Below are 20417 nucleotides of genomic sequence, written 5' to 3'. Positions count from 1 at the left end.
ACTATTTTAAAAATTGGAGAGAATAGAGAGAACATATGCATTACAATTGTTTTAACTATCTTAAGAATTGAAGACTTGTCCATTCTCAGACTGTTGCATGTATAATGTGGGAAAAAGCAAATGAGTTACTGGGGATATTCTAATTCCACCATCCCCTGTGTCCTTAAGAACTAGGCTTCTGGAAGCAACGACCCAATAGCTATGAGCATCCCTAACACCCAACCTGTGATTCTGAAGTCCCAATTTGTACTAAAAAAAAACCCTGGCCTTCTCTTTCTCTTTTTTCTTTTTTTTGAGATAGGATCTCACTCTGTCACCCAGATAGGAGTGCAGTGGCTTGATCTTGGCTTACTGCAACCTCTGCCTCCCAGGTTCAAGCAATTCTCATGCCTCAGCCTCCCGAGTAGCTAGGACTACAGGCGCCTGCCACCATGCCCGGCTAATTTTTTGTATTTTAGTGGAGACAAGGTTTCACCATGTTGGCCAGGTTGGTCTCAAACTCCTGGGCTCGGGTAATTCCCCTGCCCCAGCCTTCCAAAGTGCTGGGATTACAGGCATGAGCCACTGCACCCAGCCAAAAAATAAACATGGTCTTTTCAAGAAATGGTTGATTCCTGATGTGTGACAGGAAATGTACAAGATGAGACTGGAACATATTGGCATCCCAGGCAGCAAGGTGGCTATCAAGAAATACTAGGGTCATGTCCAAAGGACTCAGGATCCAATGTTAAGAGGCTCTCACTGGCCAAAGATGGGATGATATGAGCTCCAATAAAGTTAATAATTACAATAGATTAAAACATATCTGATATATTTAAATATATATGAGTTTATAATGATATTAAATAAAACTAGTTACCTTTAGAGGACAGGGAACCAATTCATTATCTTGAAAACTGGTAAATAAAGGGAAAGAATCAAGTATTTCTCCTGCCTTTCCTACATGAAGTATAGCACTGGGTGACCAAATGGCAGATGAGAGCAAATATCTCTTCACATAAGTAGTCCAACTAATAAAAATAAATTATAGATTTAGAATATCACCATATTGCCACCCTCAATAAATAAAAGGGTCCAGGAACTGAGCATCAATAGCTGCTAACAGGCCAGGCACAGTGGCTCACGCCTGTAATCCCCAGCACTTTGGGAGGCCAAGGCAGGCAGATCACTTGAGGTCAGGGGTTTGAAACCAGCCTGGCCAACATGGTTAAACCCCATCTCTACTAAAAACACAAAAATTAGCCAGGCGTGGTGGCGGCTGCCTGTAATCCCAGCTACTCGGGAGGCTGAGGCAGGAGAATTGTTTGAACGCAGGAGGTGGAGGTTGCAGTGAGCTTAGATTGTGCCAATGCACTCCAGACTGGGCAACACAGCAAGATTCCGTCTTGGGGGGAAAAAAAAGCTGCTAACAATAGTTGATAAACTCTACATATCTTTTGTGTGATTTTTATGTTTATTTTCAGAAACATGAAGAATACAGATAGAACCTTAGAGTTAGATAGAACCTTAGAAGACAGCGAATAGGCCGGGCATGGTGGCTCATGCCTGTAATCCCAGCACTTTGGGAGGCCAAGGCAGGTGGATCACCTGAGGTCGGGAGTTCAAGACCAGCCTGACCAACATGGAGAAACCCCGTCTCTACTAAAAATACAAAATTACCCAGGCGTGGTGGCGCATGCCTGTAATCCCAGCTACTTGAGAGGCCGAGGCAGGAGAATCACTTGAACCCGGGAGGCGGAGGATGCGGTGAACCGAGATCACACCATTGCACTCCAGCCTGGGCAACAAGAGTGAAACTCCGTCTGAAAAAAAAAAAAAAAAAAAAAAAAAAAAAGAGAGAGAGAAGAGGGTAGAAGAAGCAGTATTGGCTCAGAATTTTCTAGAACTGATGAAAAGATCTATCCACAGATACTGTTGTTGAACAGCGATATACATAAACAATAAGGAGATGCAAAGAAAATCAACTGAAGACAGCCATAATAAAATTGATAATGGTGAGGGCGAGAGAGAGCAGAACTGGGGGCAGGGAAGTCATCAATGTAGACTGTAGCCTTATCTGTAATATTTCACCTATTATCCCAAATTTTTAAAAATTTCATATATGAATTTTAAAAGTTATTAAAAAACATTCTTTGAGTGGAAAAAAAGTGCTGTCAACAAAAACGTCAGCCCTATGAAGGCAGACAGATTCAACCAGAGTCATAGGCTGAATGCTGCCTATTCAAAAGGACAAAGTTCTTTCTCACGATCCTGAATCTGGCCACTGAAAACCCAATTTCTCTAGGACAAACATTCCCAGTAAGAAATTTTCAGCCCCCCTGCCGCAGCCCCTGCCGAGTAGCTGCAACTATAGGCGCGCCTGGCTAATTTTTATGTATTTTTTGTAAAGCCGGGGTTTCCTCATGTTGCCCAGGCTGATCTCGAACCCCTGGACTCAAGCAATCTGCCCACTTCGATTTCCCAAAGTGCTGGGACTACAGGCATGAGCCATTGTGCCTGGCTAACTTTAGAGAATTTTTAAAAACCCACAAATTCATTCTCAGAAAATAAAAACTTCAAAACTTTTTTTTTTTTTTTCCTAGACATGGTCTCACTGTTACCCAGGCTGGAGTGTGGGAGTGTGGTGGCACAATCACAGCTCACTGCAGCCTTGACATCCCAGGCTCAAGTGATCTTCCTGCCTCCACCTCTTGAGTAGCTGGGACCACACGTGTGTGCTACCATGCCTGGCTAACTTTTAAAAATTATTTGTAGAGACAGGGTCTTGTGTTGCCCAGGCTGGTCTCAAACTCCTGGGCTCAAGTGATCCTCCCGCCTCAGATTCCCAAAGTGTTAGGATTACAGGTGTGAGCCACCATGCCCCGTCTTCAACTCCTTTTTAAAAAAAGCAGTGAAATACATAAACGACCTCCACAGCAAAGCTCTCTGTGGAGTGCATGTTCCTGCCGCAGGGCCTCTATGCTTGTGGTTCTCCCCAGCAGTTGCAGGTCTCACTCCCCGATTTCCTGCAGGTCTCTGCTCATATGTCCTCAGGGAGGCCTTCCCTGACCCCTCTCCTCTCTAGAATACCACCTGCATTCCCCTTCCCCTTCCCCGCCTCGTTTTTCTTCAGAGGGTTACTGCTGCTTGGCGTGTTATTCACTGATGATGTTTGCAGGTTTCCTTTCCCATCCAAATGTGAGCTCGTTAAGGGCAAGGTTTTTGTGTCTGTGTCCTCAGCACCTAGGACAGGGCCTGACGCATAGGAGGGAGTCAATGAGTATCTTCTGAAGGAATTACTGAATGGGTTCCCAAACTGTGGGGAACTGTGCAGAGGCTGAGCAGGGGCAAGGGGGTGGGGGGGCTCACCTCCACATTCCAAACGTAGGAGCTGTGGAAGAGCTCTGACCACACCTTGCCCACTTTGTTGATGTCCTTGACATCCCAGATGTAGATGCTGTGGTCCTTATACACGCAGGACAGCCACTGGTGGATGGGGTCGAAGGTCAGTGCCACTGTATCTGGGTAGACTGCTTCCGCCTTCCTGTGGAAGAGGAAGCTAACAAGGCCACATGGGTAATCAATCACCATCAATGTCACTGACTAGTGACAGCCACCTCTAGTGACAGTGGAGATGCCTCCCCGGCAATGCCATCCCTCATGGTATTTGTGGCCATCCATCTCTCCTGCTCCAATTCTACTTTTCCCTCTTCCCTCTTCCTCTGCTTTGCTTCTCATATAGAGGATACAAACCGGAAATTTTTGCCTGGCCCTGAGAGCAATTGAGTTTTTGATTCCTATGAACATTTATCGCCAATCATTTCACCAAACCCAAGCTCCTGCTCTCTCTCTGAGCATAGAAAGATAATAGGCATGTATCTCAGGTCTCACCTCTTCTTGGCCTCACCAACGCATGATCAAAAAGCCTCTGTGTCCTAAGGAGGCTGGGGAGCTGTCCCTTGGCCTGGGGTCTCCCTATGAAGGCTACAGTTTACTGAGCATTTACACTGTGCCAGGCCGAAAGTTTTACCTGCAATAAATTCTCACAACCACGATAAGAGCTAGGTACTGTATTTCACACATGAGAAAACGGAAGCACAGGGAGGTATAGTCACCTTCCCAAGGTCACAGAGCACAACAGAAGACAGCAGAGCTGTGAGCCCGGCTACTACAACACAACACTGCCTGTGGGTTGCTCGCCCCCTCCTTTCCTTCATGACACCCAGTTCCCCTGTTCAGGCCCTGTCGTGGAAAAGGCACCCAGGAGCTAGCATCCAGAAATCCACAAAGAGGCAGCCCTAGGCACCTGGCACCCCCTGGTTAGGTAGCCCCCAATTCCATAAAACAGACTTGCAACAAAGGAGAAGAAAGCCACAGCCTAGCGCTTCTATCCACTCTCGACACAGCAGCAGAGGGACCTAACATGTAAGGCCTGGTCATTTACCCCAACGCCCGAAACCCCAGCAACTGCCCACTGACCTGAGGATAGACTACAGGCGCCCCACACTGGCCTCATCTCCCACCATCCTCCCAGGGCACACTGGGCTCTGGCCACACAGTCCCTTACTATTCCTGCAACATGACAAGCCCAGTGTGCTGTCACCTCAACTGCTGGGACCCAGCTCTCCACACAGCGGCTCCTTCTCACCAGACACCCAATCAGCCCAGCCCACCCCGGTCACTCTCCTTCCCGAGTCCCTGCTGTGTTCCCCAAAGCACTGATGCCTATTGAAATTATCTTTTTTGTGTACTTGCTTATCATCGAGCTCCCCTGCTATACTGCACAGAGGCAGAGATTTTGCTGCTTCATTATAATAGGCGTGTCCTGCTTCCAGCCCAGGGCTGGCACTTAGCAGCCACTTAGTAGGGGTCAGCCATGTGGATGGAAACACTCCGCCACATTCACACCTGCTCTGCACTGTTCTTCACCATGCTGACCGCTATCTGAAATGATATTGTTTATTCCTTTGTTTTCTTGCTGTTTCTTCCCCCTGCCCAGCCTCACTTCTCACTGTGAGGCTTGCCTCAGAAGGCAAGGACTTTTTCTGCTTTGTAATGCCCAGGGCTGAGAGTCATGATGGGTATTTGTGGGATGGACAGACAGATAGATGGATCTGGAAGCATGGATGAATGCCAGTGGACAGACTCTGGGTGGGCCCCTCCCATTCCCTCTCCCCACAGGGCAGTACCTGGGCTCCAGGCCCTGTGCCACGTCTACCCCAAGGTAGTGTGGCTTGGGCAGGTTGGCGAGGTAGTGCAGGCTATGGGCCTGGAAGATGCGGACTATCCCATCTGTGCAGCCACAGAAGATGAACTCCTGGCTGACACAGAGGCAGGAAGACAGGGAGACCTGTAGGGGCAAAAGGGACCCCAGTGGATTTGGTGCTTCATGTGGCCTGGCCCAGGGATATGGGGACTGACAGAGCAGCCTTAGGCCTCCAGAGAAGACTTACAGTTCCTTGGGTCTAAGACACCCATTTTAGCATATTTTAAGATTTGTGAAATCAGGATATAGTATACTGCTGCTATTGAAAGACATGTGCCAGCAGGTAGGCAGAGGCATGAACGGAAACAGAATTGTCACTGCTGTCTACAGAGAAACGTAGCTGTGTATGGAAAATACCTGTTCAGCAGACTGCAACTTCAGGTAAGTCACCTGTAGTAACAGGGTTGAATTTTAGGCTTAAATTTTTTTTTTTTGAGATAGAGTTTTTTGTTGTCGCCCAGGCTGGAGTACAATGGCACAATCTCGGCTCACTGCAACTTCCACTTCCTGGGTTCAAGCGATTCTCCTGCCTCGGCCTCCAGAGTAGCTGGGATTACAGGCATCCGCCACCACACCCAGCTAATTTTTTGTATTTTGAGATGGGGTTTCACCATGTTGGTCAGGCTGGTCTTGAACTCCTGACCTCAGGTGATCCACCTGCCTCTGCCTCCCAAAGCATTGGGATTACAGATGTGAGCCACCGCGCGCAGTCTTTAGGCTTAAATTTTATTCCCTTTTGCTTACAAACAACTTCATAAAGACTGTACTCCAAAGCGGTACAGAAAAAAGTTACAGTATCTAGAAAGGACTGTCTATCCTACTAGGAAGTGCTAGACCTCTAGACACAGTTTAAGGAGTTTTTCCAAATCTACAGGGACTTAATTTATGAGTCATTTAGTGCTTAGGAAATAAACATCTATCTATTGAAAGCTTTTCACTTGCTTGAAAAAGAGAAAATGATGTTTAACCAACTAGGACAGAGATAAAACTTGGAACTCTTCCACATGCCATTAACCTTGAAGGTGATCTCCAGAGTGAGTCACAAAGGCAGGCCAGGAACAGGAGAGGAAACCACAACGCTCGGGCGGATAGCCAAATGGGCAACTGATTCCAGATGGGAAAACAGCTTGGACTCAAACCTTCAGATACTAAAGGAAAGAAGCTCTGCAATGTATTGATAGATCATGCTTTAGTTTAAAAGTTTACGGCCGGGCACAGTGGGAGGCCAAGACGGATGGATCACTAAAGGTCAGGAGTTCGAGACCAGCCAGGCCAACATGGTAAAACCCTGTCTCTACTAAAAATACAAAAATTAGCTGTGTGTGGTGGCAGGCACCTGTAATCCCAGCTACTTGGGAGGCTGAGGCAGGAGAATTGCTTGAACCTGGGAGGCAGAACTTGTAGTGAGCCGAGATTGTGCCACTGCACTCCAGCCTGGGCAACAAGTGAGACGCCATCTCAAAAAAAAAAAAAAAAAGTAAAAATAAATAAAAATAAATAAAAGTTTATGTATTTTGTGTAGTCTTTTTTGACTGAAAAGTTATTAAATCAATGGTACCTCCAATTTTAAAAAAATGCAATCCTCTACCAGCCAGAGTGCTCAAAGGAGAAAAGAAATGTGAAGTAGATCAAATAGTCATGGGAAAACAACTGTCACCTTGAGCCCATTTCAGGGTACCAAGCACCGTGCTCACTGCCTTGCCTATGTTATCTCACGTGACTTCCTTATCAGCTCTGCGGGGAGGGCAGCAGTACTCCCATTTTACAGATGTGGAACCTTAAGCTCAGAGAGAGGGAGTCATTCACCACTAGTCACATAAGCAGAACCTGTGTGGTCAATGCTGATGAACACCCCTGCAGACACATATCACGAGAAAGAGTCTGTCCAACTGATGGTAGAGAGGGAGGTGGTACCTTCAGGTTGATCCACTTCTCCAGCACCCTCTTCTCATTGAACTGGCAGAGGAGGCCCGAGTAGGACACACAGAAGGTACTGCCTGCCATCCGGCCCCGACCGCAGGCCACACCACAGAAGATGTTGTTGTGCAGCTCACCCAGGATGCCCGAGCGCCCTACAAGGGGCACTGTGCTCGTCACCTGGAGACACAGAGGGCGTAGTGAGATACTAGTCCACACAGCTGGGCCCTGCATGACCAGATGATAGGACACAACAAAACAGGAGAACTCTAAGAAGCTCTTCCAAATGGAGGAGAAGGGAAGAAAACACTAGAACCCTGCCACTCTGGACAGAGGGGCTGGACAGCAGCAGTCCAAGAATGAGAGCTGGTCCCAGGGTCAGGGGGTTCCTGGCAGGGCCTGTGCATCAGCACCCTGAGAGTAAGCCCAGAAGCAGCAGCTGGGCCCCTGAGAGGCCAAATGGCCCGAGACCGCTGCCCTCAAATCTCAGGGAGAAACAGGAGACCATGCTGCCACCGATGGTGACTCCCTCAGGGCCTGGCTAAAGGGGCAGGGACAGAAACTCACCTTTGTCTCAGTGGAGACTTCCAAGAACCAGAACCTCACATGCCGGTTCCCAACAGTGACAAAATAGCTGCTGTCCTCTGAGAAGGAGAGGGCGATGACTCTACAAGATACCTTGTTGGAGGCCACTACGATGTCTTTCTGGAAGAATAAGTGCAGAGAAGCTCATGCCAGCACTCATTCCACTGGACTGTCTGTGCCTTTGCCCTCAGGCTGGAACTCCCTGCTCGTCCCCGCTCCAAGTCTGTCTTCCTGGGACCCTCCAGGGAGCTGCCGTATGGGGAAACCTATGTGGGGCACCCTGCTCATTCCTCACCGACAGAGGAGGGGACAGAGGCTTGGAATGGTCCCCATGGGACAGTATGTTCCAGAGCTCTCTCCAAGGGTCTAAGCTCTGCAGCCCACACATGGTATTGGGGACAGTCACAGCTGGGATGTAAGGACAACACAACCTATGGCTGTCACAGATGGGGCTCCTGCTCTGGGCCCTGCCCTGAGCCCTTCACAGGATAACCCATGAAATTCCCTCAATCCCTCAATAGCCCCACGAGGGAGGCGCTTCTCCCCAACCCTACCAGGCTCAGAGGGGGAGATGTCATTTGCTCAAGGTCACATAGTGGGTTATGGGCAGAGCCAGGACTTGGTACCCACTTCTGCCAGCTCCACAGCTGTTCCAAAGCCCAGCCTTCCAGTGCTTATCAACTCATTAAAGTCTCACAACTCAACAAGATAAGTACTACTATATCCATCTAACAGAGGAGGAAACAGACTCACAGAGATGTTAAGTCACTTGCCTAAGGTCACAGCTGGTCAATATAAAAATATGTATAATGCTTCTAGCTGGGAGCCTGCCTTGTGCCCTACAATAAGGGATCAGCATGTCACAGGTGCTCAATAGCTGTTATCTGTTGGGTGAGTGAGCACTTTACTGCGTCCTCTCATGTAGCTCTCCCTGTGCCCAAGACATAGGATGCTCTGGCAGCTGGCTGCCTGCCACAGGCCTGCTGGTCGGCTCTTACCTTCCAGTCCCAGACGTTGAGCACCATGTCATGTTGGTAGCCCATGGACACGATGTGCTTCATATTGGGTGAGAAGGCCACACACGCCACACCATACTTGTGGCCTAGCATCTCCGCCACCTGATTCTTCTCCTCCACATCCCAGATGCGCACAGCAGGCCTATGCCCATTCTAGGGAAGGTGGGGTCGTTACTGCTGCTGGGCTCTGTACCGGGCAGGGCTAGACGGTTGTCAAGGCCGAAGATGGCACTGCCACAGGATGTGCCCAAAAGCCACCTCCCCCATCTGCTACAGGGCTGTTCTGGCCCAGGAAGGAGCTATTCCAGGGACTCCCAGGCCTGCCGGGAGCAGAAGGAATGGCTTCCAAGACCCCCCAGCCCCCGACTCCCACTCAGTCACGATCACGACTCACCTCCCCTGTCACTATGTACTTCCCATCAGGGGAGAAGGCCAGAGCACTGAGAGACTTCCTGGGGATAAAGAAAAGAGCTGATCACTGGTTCCGCTGAGGGTGGCCAGCCAGACCCCATCCTGGCGACTCTGATAGGACTCTGCCCTCTCCTGCCTCCCAAGCCTCGGAAGAGGCCAGGAGAGGTGAGCTCAAGCAGCTCCCACAGAGCCAGTGCTGCTGGTGTGCCCAGGAAAGCACACAGAGAAATGGGGGTAAATGCAAAGGCCCCTTCCACCCTGAGACACCAAACCCAAATGGAGTAGACACTGTATGCGGACCCTGCTTTCTTCACCCTCTGCCGCAGTGGGTATCCTAAGACCCTATCCACCCTGTAACACTGAGAAATAGAGATGCAGGAAATGGTACAGGCCTGGCCTAACTAAATGGGTGGTGCTGATGGGAGGATCCTGGCAGGCATCACATCAAGGTAGCCTGCAGCCTGTGCTCCACTGCTAAATACTCAAGGTGTTCTGGAAAATCCATAAAGAGCCAAAATGTTTCTGATACTCCTAGCTAGCCTGCACAAGCACTGAATGAACAGGCTAGCTCGTAGGTTTCTGGCAGCAAGATTCACTGTTCCCAGATTGTATGGTTTCCTTCTTCTCCCCTCTCTCTTTTAATCTTGTTTTTACCTTTGTTCCTTAACAATCTAATAATTGTCTCCCTACGTGAGATGGTAAATTGGTGTGTAGATAACTAAGTAAATGTCACTAAGTGAGACTTTGGCAACTTCATGGAATATTCATCATCAAGTCAACCTGCTTCCCAGGCTTCCCGTGGCTCCTTACTGCAACAAAAAGGGCAAGCTGCCTCCTGGATATCCACTCGCCTCTCTTTCCTTACTGACATAACCCCAGTTTTATGCTTGCAACTATGCAGGTACAGCTACATGACTTAGTCTGGCCAAGGAGAAGTAAACTGACATGCTGTGTGGGACTTCCTGAAATACTCGTCAAAGGGAACCCTTTGCCCTGCTTCCCACCAGTTCCCCTCCTGAAATACGCACACGACAGCCAGAACTCCATCTTGGGCCATGAAGTGACTTCAAGACCAGAAGCCTCACAATAAATGGGGTGGAACAGGAGAGAAGGAATGGGGGCCGGGTGCGGTGCCTCACGCCTGTAATCCCAGCACTTTGGGAGGCAGAGGTGGGTGGTTCACTTGAGGTCAGGAATTCGCGAACAGCCTGGCCAACATGACAAAACCCCACCTCTACTAAAAATAGAAAAAATAGCCAGGTGTGGTGGCAGGAGCCTGTAATCCCGGCTACTCGGGAGGCTGAGGCAGGAGAATTGCTTGAACCCGGGAGGCAGACGTTGCAGTAAGCCAAGATCGCGCTGCTGCACTCCAGCCTGGGCAACAGAGCAAGACTCCGTCTCGAAAAAAAAAGAAGTGGGGCTGGGCGCTGTGGCTCACGCCTGTAATCCCAGCACTTTGGGAGGCTGAGGTGGGCAGATCACAAGGTCAGGAGATCGAGACCACCCTGGCTAACACGGTGAAACCCTGTCTCTACTAAAAATACAAAAACAAAATTAGCCAGGCTTGGTGGCGGGAGCCTGTAGTCCCAGCTACTTGGGAGGCTGAGGCAGGAGAATGGTGTGAACCCGGGAGGCGGAGCTTGCTGTGAGCCAAGATCGCACCACTGCACTCCAGCCTGGACAACAGAGTGAGACTCTGTCTCAAAAAGAGAGAGAGAAAAAAAAAATGTGGTGTTCAGAGACGCAGCCCCTGGGCTGCCCACCTCTGGACTTATGACATGCAGGAAGAGCATGCCCTTGGGTTCTAAGCCACGCTGTGGAGGGGTTTCTGTTGCCTGTAGCCACCTCTAACCTGTTGCATGCCCTGACCTTGTGCCTGGCCCTCTGGCAAATGCTGTGTGGCCATCAGTGCACTGATTCCTCAAGCATGCTTCATGGAGTCAGGGCTCTCATTGACCAACTTGGCAGATGAGGTGACTGCAACACAAGGAAGTCCCCTGCCTGCAGTTACCTAACCAGACAGGGCAGAGCCCTGACCTCTAAGCCAGTAGTTCTCAGTCCTGGCTGTACATCAGAATTCCCTGGGGAGCATCTGAAAAGTGTCAAAGCCTAAGATTAGTTGAGTGAAAGTTTGGTGAGGAACAGGATAATATTTGCACTGTCTCAGAAAAGATGTCCCCAGGATACTTGCTAATCACAAAGGTGAAAAGAGAGGCTTTGAAGTGGAGGAATCTGGCAGGCAACACCTTGGCCAAGTGCTCCCAGTGAACACCACCAGTCATGGGAGACCTCCTGAGAGGAGGCACCAGGAAGAACACAGCACCCCTTCTGGTCTGTTCCTGCCAAAGATGCAGAACCTGAGTCTGCCCGTGAGGAAGCATTGGACAAACCCAAATGCTGGGACACTCTACAAAATACCTCATCTACAATCCTCAGTGTCAAGATTGGCCGGGTGCAGTGGCTCACGCCTGTAATCCCAGCACTTTGGGAGACCGAGGCGGGTGGATCACGAGGTCAGGAGTTCGTGACCAGCCTGACCAACATAGTGAAACCCCGTCTCTACTAAAAAAAAAATACAAAAATTAGCCAGGCGTGGTGGCGCATGCCTGTAGTCCCAGCTACTCAGGAGGCTGAGGCAGAGAATCGCTTGAACCCAGGAGGTGGAGGCTGCAGCGAGCCAAGATCGCCCCACTGCACTCCAGCCCGGGCGACAGTGTGAGACTTCGTCTCAAAAAAACAAAAAAACAAAAAAAAAAGTGGCCAGGTGCTGTGGCTCACGCCTGTAATCCCAGCACTTTGGGAGGCCAAGGCAGGCGGATCACAAGGTCAGGAGATCGAGACCATCCTGGCCAACATGGGGAAACCCCGGCTCTACTAAAAATACAAAAATTAGCTGGACATGGTGGCATATGCCTGTAATCCTAGCTACTCGGGAGGCTGAGGCAGGAGAATCACTTGAACTGGGGAGTGAGAGGTTACAGTGAGCCAGGATCGCACCACTGCACTCCAGCCTGACGACAGAGAGAGACTCCATCTCAAAAAGAAAAAAAAAGTCAAGATCCTGAAAGTCAAGAAAAGACAGAGGAGCCACGTCAGCCTGAAAGAGACTGAGGGGACAACTCAATGCAATGTGTGATTCTAGACAGAATCCCTTGGCCATAAAGGACATTCATTGGACAAAGGCTGACTCCTGAATGGAGCCCTCTGGGGAGTGGATGAGAGTGATATATCAATTTTCATTTCCTGATTTTGCTGGATATATTACAGTTTAAAAGGATTGTCATTTTTTTTTGTAGGAAATACACACTGAAGTATTTATTTTATTAAGTTTTTTTTTTTTTGAGACGGACTCTTGCTCTGTCACCCAGGCTGGAGTGCAGTGGCATGATCTTGGCTCACTGCAACCTCTCCCTCCCGGGTTCAAGCGATTCTCCTGCCTCAGCCTCCCGAGTAGCTGGGATTACAGGCGCCTGCCACCAGGCCTGGCTAATTTTTGTATTTTTAGTAGAGACAGGGTTTTGCCATGTTGCCCAGGCTGGTCTCAAACTCCTGACCTCAAGTGATCTTCCTGCCTCCAAGGCCTCCCACAGTGCTGAGATTACAGGCGTGAATCACCATGCCTGGCATGAAGTATTTACAGATATAGGGGCATCATGTCTACAACTGATTCTCAAATAGTTCAGAACAAATTAATATGTATATAGACAAAAAATGATAAAGCAAATGTGGTAAAATGCTAACATTTGGCCAAGTGCAGTGGCTCGCACCTGTAATCCTAGCACTTTGGGAGGCTGAGGCAGGCAGACTGTCTGAGCTCAGGAGTTCGAGACCACCTTGGGCAACATGATGAACCCCGTCTCCACTAAAACACAAAAAACTAGCTGGGCATGGTGGCACATGCCTGTGGTCTCAGCCACCTAGGAGGCTGAGGCATGAGAATCACCTGAAGCCGGGAGGTGGAAGTTGCAGTGAGCTGAGATTGTGCCACTGCACTCCAGCAGCCTGGGTGACAGAGCAAGACTCTGTGTCCAAAAGAAAAAAAGAAAAAAAAGCTAACATTTGTGAAATATGTGAAAGGTACATAGGTATATAGGAGCTCTTTGTACTATTCTAAGTCTGAAATTATTTCAATATAAAAAGTCTCAAAATTACCAATGCCCAAGTTTCATCCCAGATCAACTGATTTGGCTTTCTCTTGTGGGGGGGGGGGGGCGGTGAGGCACAGGGACCAGGTGATTCTGATATGCAGTTGGAGTGAAAATCCCCACACTGGCCACACCACCTCCTAATGCACACCCACTGGTGGCCAAGGGCGGACACCTGCATACCATCTACTACAGATCCAGGCCACCCACTCCACTGCCTACAGGGATTAGGGAGGCAACACAGGTATGAGGAACTGGCCACAACGGGCCTGACAAATTTCACTAAGCTCAGCCCATCACTGCCACAGGGGAATTTGGGCCCCAGAGGCCAGAGAATTTCTCACTTCTCCAAGCAAAAGGGACATTTGGATTTTTGTGTTAAAAATCTTGAAATGTTGTCCACTTATCCAACCTTTAAAACACACTGTATTGGGCAAGTGTGTGTCACTCTGGTTTGTAGCTGCTGCCTTACGAATGCTCTCCCAGTTGGAGGCAGCTATTTTATTTTCAGAGGAGACCAAGGCTCTGAAAGAAGTGTCTCACCTGAGATTCCACAGTGAATAGACGCTTGAGCCAGGAATGGAACCCAGCTCTGCCCTTATCACCAGTAACAGAACCCACAGTTAGCAGCAAAAGGTCCAAAAAGCCACTTTCAAGAGGGAATGCACTTCTGCCAGATAACAAGAACCTGCCACAGCTTAAGGACCGTACCTTAGGGACCATAAGGGCAGGAGAAAACCCACTCCTTATCCATCCACCTGGAGAACTGGGCCAAAGGAGCTGAGCCTGAGCTATGCCAAGGAGGGACATGGTGTGCCTTCCAAAGGTCACAGCCCTATTGGGACCACATCCCCAGGGCAGCAGTGATCAGTTAGCCCCAAGGCAGAGGAGCGAGTCCTTCCCCAGTAAACTTATAGCTGAAGAGATCTTTCTAAAACCCAAATCATGTTCAGTCTTTCTCTCAGAAAATAGCCATCAATATGCCAGATACTGCTCTTTGGTGCTAGGGACACAGAAATGAACTCAGAGAAAGTCCCTGCTCTCAAGAGTGCTCACACTGAGGGAGACCCACAGTGAATACCATCAATGAGGAAACTGGACAGCATATCAGAGATGGGAGCAAATTTTGTGGAGAAAAGCAAAGCAGGGAATAGAGCTGCTGGAGGGCTGGGGGTGAAAAGCACATTCCTGGCCTGTGGTGCCCTCCTGTGGCTGCTCTCTGCACTCAGCATGCTATGCAGACCCTCTACAAGGCTGCAAGGCCTACGGGATGTGGCTTCTGCCTGTTCCAGCCTCATCTTCCCTGCTCCTTTCTCCAGGCACCCAGATCCCTGGCTGCTTCTAAAGCGCCGGAGATTCTTAACCACTGCAGGGCCTTTGCCCTTCCTGTGCCCCCTGCCTGAAGCGCTCTCCCTACAGCTTCTTATGGGTCACCCTCTCGCTTCCTTCAGGTCTCAGAGTCAAGGCAGTGTTCCCTGAGCCTTCTGATAAGGCTTTCCTCCTATTCTTTGCCCACAAACCTGCCCGAAGACATCCTCCATCATTTCCTCCATAGCACTGATCATGATCAGCCAGTAATTTGCTGACTAGTTTACAGTCTGTCTCGCTCTAGCCAGCAGAGATTCTCGTCTCCTCTGGTCACTGCTGTGTCCCCAGCACACGGAACAGCACCCAGCACAGGCGAATGCTGCTGAGCCAACATGTGAGTGAATGAGTGAGCACCTACCCATGAGCATCTCCAGGCTGTGTGGGGGAGGGGAGGTGTGCCGAGCCCCTGGTTCCACCCCTGCCCCAGGCCCAGGCCTCAGCCTACCTGGCGGTGTTAAAGATGTGCTGCTGCTTGTTCTCCTTGGGGTCCAAAATCACCACCACACAGCTGGGAAGAAAGAGGAAAATGTGCCTCAACTGTGGGGAGTGTTGGGGTCCTGGGATGATTCTATTCCCACCAGAAAAGCCCACAAATAAACAAGCTCCCTCGGTTCTCTCTGGTCTCCTCCTCCTCCCCCTCCTCCAGGTGTTTACGCTGAGAATTCTAGGGTACTTTAACATTGCTATGTTCTTAAATAGAAACCAACACTTCCTCTGAGGTAATGTCTGTCAGGCCCTAGGCTAATTAAGACCTTAAGCTGGCTATAATCCCAGCACTTTGGGAGTAGGGGGCAGGAGGGATCACTTGAGCTCAGGAGTTTGAGACCAGCCTGGGCGACAGAGTGAGATCTCATCTCCACTAAAAAAAATTAGCTGGCTGTGGTGGCATGTGCCTGTAGTCCCAGCTACATGGGAGGTGAAGATGGGAGGATCGCTTGAGCACAGGAGGTTGGGGCTGTAGTGAGCTGTTATTCACACTATTGCATTCTAGCCTGGGCAACACAGCCAGACTCTGTCTCAAAAAAACAAAACAAAACAAAAAGAGAGAAAGAGGGATGTAATTGTTTTAAATCCTCACAACTGCCAGGTCAGGTCAGGACTCTTTAGGCCCATTTATAGATAACGAAACAAACCCAGAGAGGGGACGTCCTTAGCACAGTGCCAGGCTACATGAGTATTTATGGAATGAACAGCTGTAGCATCTTCTTCAGTCTTCTCAACTATGCAAGCAGAGGGGGTCACCAGCTCTGTTTTACAGAGGCAGAGGAAGAGGTTCAGAGAGCAGCATACATGGCAGAGCTGGGACACAAATCCAGGTTACCTGACACCACAGCGTGGACTTTAATCACCTGTCTTTCCCAGAATCGCTGTCACCTCCCCCCGTAGTCATAATAAAGGCTTTCACTGCACTCACTACATGCCAGGAACTGTTCTAGACAGAGTGGCGGCTATGGAATCCTCTCCACAGCTCTCAGAGGCAGGCCCCATTCTCCACATTCTACAGGTGAAAAAGATGAGGCTCAGAGCGATTTACGGATGGCTTCAGGTTCCAAGCTCCAAATTCCCTAGCAATGATTAGACGTCGAGGCCTTTATCTGCTTACCCTGCCAGGTAGGCCACGTGGCCTGCGCCGGGGTCACAGGTTAGTCCACTGCTGTTCTGGGCTGTGATGCCAAGCACCTTCTCGAGTGACACCTGCAAAGAAAAAGCCCAAGTCAGAGGCACCCACCCTAGCCAGCACCACATGGTGCAGCCGCCTTGGCCACCCATTCAGGTCCTGCTACATTCAACACCCACACTGAGCTTCTGTGGCCACGCCATCCACCAGCAGCTAACACTTGTTCTCTCAACATTCCTTTGACAAATACAACGCTAGGTGAAAAGCACAGAGTGGTGAGGAAGAGACAAATCCCTGCCCTTGTGGGGCTCACATTCTACTGGTGATGGGTATGTAGAACATAGAAAAGGAGCAGAACAAATATGTGAAATAGATGCCAAGTAATGATGGGTGCAAGAGAGAAGAAAGCAGATAAGGAGGTTAGGAGCGCAGGGGAAGGGGGAGAATGCCGCGGTGAGAAGGTGACCTGTGAATAAGTTTCTAAGTACTTTTTTTTGTTTGTTTTTGAGATGGAGTCTTGCTCTGTCACCCAGGCTGGAGTCAGTGGTGAGATCTTGGCTCACTGCAACCTCCGCCTTCCAGGTTCAAGCAATTCTCCTGCCTCAGCCTCCTGAGTAGCTAGGATTACAGGTGCATGCCACCATGCCTGGCTAATTTTTGTATTTTTAGTAGAGATGGGGTTTCACCATGTTGGCCAGGCTGGCCTCGAACTCCTGACCTCAGGTGATCCACCCGCCTCGGCCTCCCAAAGTGCTAGGATTACAGGCATGAGCCACTGCGCCCGGCCTCTTAGTACTTTTATATGTATAAAAGACTTGAATCCCCACAACAAGCCACGAAGAAGGCACTATTATCACCCCTGTTTTACAGGTAAGAAGTCTGAGGCCCAAGATCCTACATCTGCGTGTGGCAATGTTGATATACAAACCCAGGCAGTCTCGCTCCAAAGCTAGCACTTTGGGCTGTACAGGAGAGACACAGTAGTGACCAAAGGTAGACAGTTTCCCCACATCAGATTCACAGTCCAGAAATTTGAGCGGTTTCAACAAGTAAAAAAACACATGAACAGTAATATTTAAAATTTAAACAAGGCTGGGGCGGTGGCGCAGTCAGGAGTTTGAGACCATCCTGGCCAAGATGGCGAAACCCTGTCTCTACTAAAAATACAAAAAAATTAGTCAGGTGTGGTGGCCCATACCTATAATCCCAGGTACTCAGGAGGCTGAGGCAGTAAAATCACTTGAACCCAGGAGGCGGAGGTTGCAGTGAGCTGAGATGGCACCATTGCACTCCAGCCTGGGCGACAGAGTGAGACTCTGTCTCAAAAAAAAAAAAAAGGAACAAAACAGTTGAGGAAACAGAGGCCAAGAGGGGTTACCCATCCAGGAAGGGGTAGTGCCAGGATTCCAACACAAACAACCAAGCCATGGCACTCATGTTGTCTTATCTGTCGATCAGCATTACTGGGCCCTGGTATGAATGGTCACTTTTAGACTAGGTCTTTGCAAGACAGATCAACTCTGTGCTGCCAAACAAAAAAAAAAAATAAATATTACCCCAAATACACAGTCATAATATCAGTATTAGCTAACATGAATAGAGTACTTGCCATATGCCAGTGTTGTTCTAAGTGCCTAGGATATGTGACCTCACTGAATCCTCACAAATACCCTATGAGAGATTTCTACATCATTATTCTCATTTTACAGATAAGAAAACTGAGGCACAGATAAGTTCATAACTTGGCGGGGCACAGTAGCTCACGCCTGTAATCCTAGCACTTTGGGAGGCCGAGGCAGGCAGATCACTTGAGCTCAGTAATTCAAGACCAGCCTGGCCAACACGGCGAGACCCTGTCTCTATCAAAAAACACAAAAAAATTAGTCAGGTATGGTGGCATGCGCCTGCAGTCCCAGCTACTCAGGAGGCTTGAGGCAGGAAGATCATCTGAGCCCAGGGAGGCTGAGACTGCAGTGAGCCGAGATCACCGCAGTGCACTACAGCCTGGATGACAGAGTAAGACCCCATCTCAAAAAAAAAAAAAAAAAAGAAAAAGCGAAGTTCATAAACTGCTAGGAAGAACAGGACTAAAGTTTAAGCTCAGGCTGCCTGGGTCCAACCATACCATCAGCAGCAGTCTGTGCTCTTAGCCACCTTGCTATAATGCCTCCCTGAATTTGCTATTGTTATATGTAGCTCAAAGGGCACTTTCAGGAACATATAAGATAAAGGCTATGAAGTATAGGGTGCTGGGTGAGAGATGAAGGTGGCTGTTTGCTTTAGAATGGGGTTCGAGAAGGCCTTTCAAGATAGCCACATTCAGGCTGAGACTTGAAGGATGGGAAGGAGCCAGCCAGGCAGATTGCAGCAAAAAGCCCAGGCTGAGGACTCACCAATCACAAAGGCCAGGAGGCAGAAAAGAATATGGAGCCTCAGGAAAACCAAAAGCAGGCCAGTGTGACTGAACCTTGGTGACAGAGAGGACATGGGAGGTACAGCCAGAGCCCTGTAGCCAGGAGTGGGCGGTATAATCACAGTGCAGGAGAAAGTCACGGGGCAGGAACAAGCTCCACCAGCAGCTACCAGGTATCCTCCCTTTATCTGGACTCCGTGCCAAGAAGATCACAATTAAAATTTCATTTCCCTCCAATGCAACAGTATAATTTATTTATTTATTTATTTTGAGACAGAGTCTCACTCTGTCGCCCAGGCTGGAGTGCAGTGGCATGACCTCAGCTCACTGCAACCTCCGCCTCCCAGGTTCAAGCGATTTCTCCCGCCTCAGCCTCCTGAGTAGGTGGGATTACAGGCGCGCGCTAGCACGCCGGGCTAATTTTTCTACTTTTTGTAGAGACGGGGTTTCATCATGTTGGCCAGGCTGGTCTTGAACTGATCTCAGGTGAACAGCCCACCTTGGCCTCCCAAAGTGCTGGGATTACAGACTGGAGCTACCGCGCCCTACCAGTAGTATGGTTCTTATCATCTCCATTTTATAAAAACAGATTTTGTGCCTACAGAGCTGGAAAACAATTTTTTTTTAATTGCCGCTGTGCTAATGGAATTCCTTCTACCTACTGTGAAATCATTTCTTTCCATGTTTCTGTCTCAGGATTTAGGGAACTGTTCTGTACGCCCTCCTCCCTAGGCAGCACTGCAGAGACTTTATAAATAGCTTCTCACGTCTTTTTCATAGTTTTGAGTGACAATATGGATTAAGAATTCCACCTTGGTGAGGAAAAAGGATAGAGATCGCAGAAGGTGAGAGAAGGCGGGGTAGAAGAGAGGAAGAGTTGGGGCAGGTAACACTCTGGACCGAACCCTCGAAGGGACCTTAATGACTCAGCGGGGGCCAGGGCGGTGAGGTTGCAGTGAGCTATGATCGTGACGTCTAAAGGCGATAGAACGGGGGTTAAAATATAGCAGAACTAGGCTGTGATTTGCAGAAGCAAAATGCATTTCCACGGGTGGGAACCAGCGAGGAACCCCGGAATTGCTCCAACGCTGAGGGTGGAGCCGGGAAGGCAGCGAGGAGAAAGTGGGAGGGGCCGTGGCTAAAGGGGCGGGGGTTAGGGGACGAGGCATGGCAGGGAACAACCTGAGGGGACTGGCCGGGGGCTGATGTCGGGGCCACAGTTCTCAGGACGGGACTAGGGGAAACTTAGGAAGCCTGGAACTGGGGTAGACATGGCGAGCAGCTTCTCACCCGGTTCTGCACCGTCTCCTCGGAGGCCGTCGAGAGTCGCGTCCGCCGCCGGAGGCAGAGCGGTGGGGCGGGGGGCGGGGAGGACTGGCCCCTCCGCGCCGGAACTCCCGCCATGACAGAGGGCAGCTTCTCCCCTGCATCGTTCCGCGCATAGCCTCCGGACCCTACGGCCGCCATCGTCACGCCGGAGCCGGGCGACCGTTACATCCCCTAACCGCCGCTGCCGCCACCGCCACGACCCACTGGAACAGCGAACAGCCGCGGGAAACCCGGCGCCACCGCCTATTGGACGCGACGGGCCCGGCCTAGCCAATCGCAGGGATGCCGGGCGGCGCTTAGAACCAATGGGGGCGAAGAGGCGGAGCGAGTGCCTGGCGGGGCGGGGCCACAGCCAGTGTACTGGATGCCT

General features: G+C 49.9%; 1 protein-coding gene across 16 annotated transcripts in view; it reads right to left on the bottom strand.

Moving 5' to 3' along the window:
• The window catches only part of WDR62 (WD repeat domain 62), a 48473-nt gene extending 28288 nt beyond the window's left edge, over window positions 1–20185 (bottom strand). For 5 of the 16 annotated variants that reach the window (XM_055369082.2, XM_055369083.2, XM_055369085.2 and 2 more), the window contains exons 1-10: window positions 20009–20185; window positions 16291–16382; window positions 16102–16185; window positions 15133–15195; window positions 9158–9215; window positions 8746–8916; window positions 7730–7867; window positions 7160–7342; window positions 5169–5329; window positions 3349–3538 (exon numbers count right to left, since the gene is read on the bottom strand). In XM_055369082.2, coding sequence (XP_055225057.1) covers window positions 3349–3538; window positions 5169–5329; window positions 7160–7342; window positions 7730–7867; window positions 8746–8916; window positions 9158–9215; window positions 15133–15195; window positions 16102–16185; window positions 16291–16382; window positions 20009–20185 — 1317 coding nt within the window. The remainder of the gene's footprint in view (window positions 1–3348; window positions 3539–5168; window positions 5330–7159; window positions 7343–7729; window positions 7868–8745; window positions 8917–9157; window positions 9216–15132; window positions 15196–16101; window positions 16186–16290; window positions 16383–20008) is intronic. The other 11 variants (XM_004060556.5, XM_019015609.4, XM_019015612.4 and 8 more) reach the window with 5 other exon arrangements.
• Window positions 20186–20417: the final 232 nt, after the last annotated feature.

Source organism: Gorilla gorilla, chromosome 20 (assembly GCF_029281585.2).
Source record: "Gorilla gorilla gorilla isolate KB3781 chromosome 20, NHGRI_mGorGor1-v2.1_pri, whole genome shotgun sequence".
Lineage (NCBI taxonomy): Eukaryota > Metazoa > Chordata > Mammalia > Primates > Hominidae > Gorilla > Gorilla gorilla.
The sequence above is the reverse complement of the archived record's forward strand: the minus strand, read 5'-3'. Positions and strand labels throughout refer to the sequence as shown.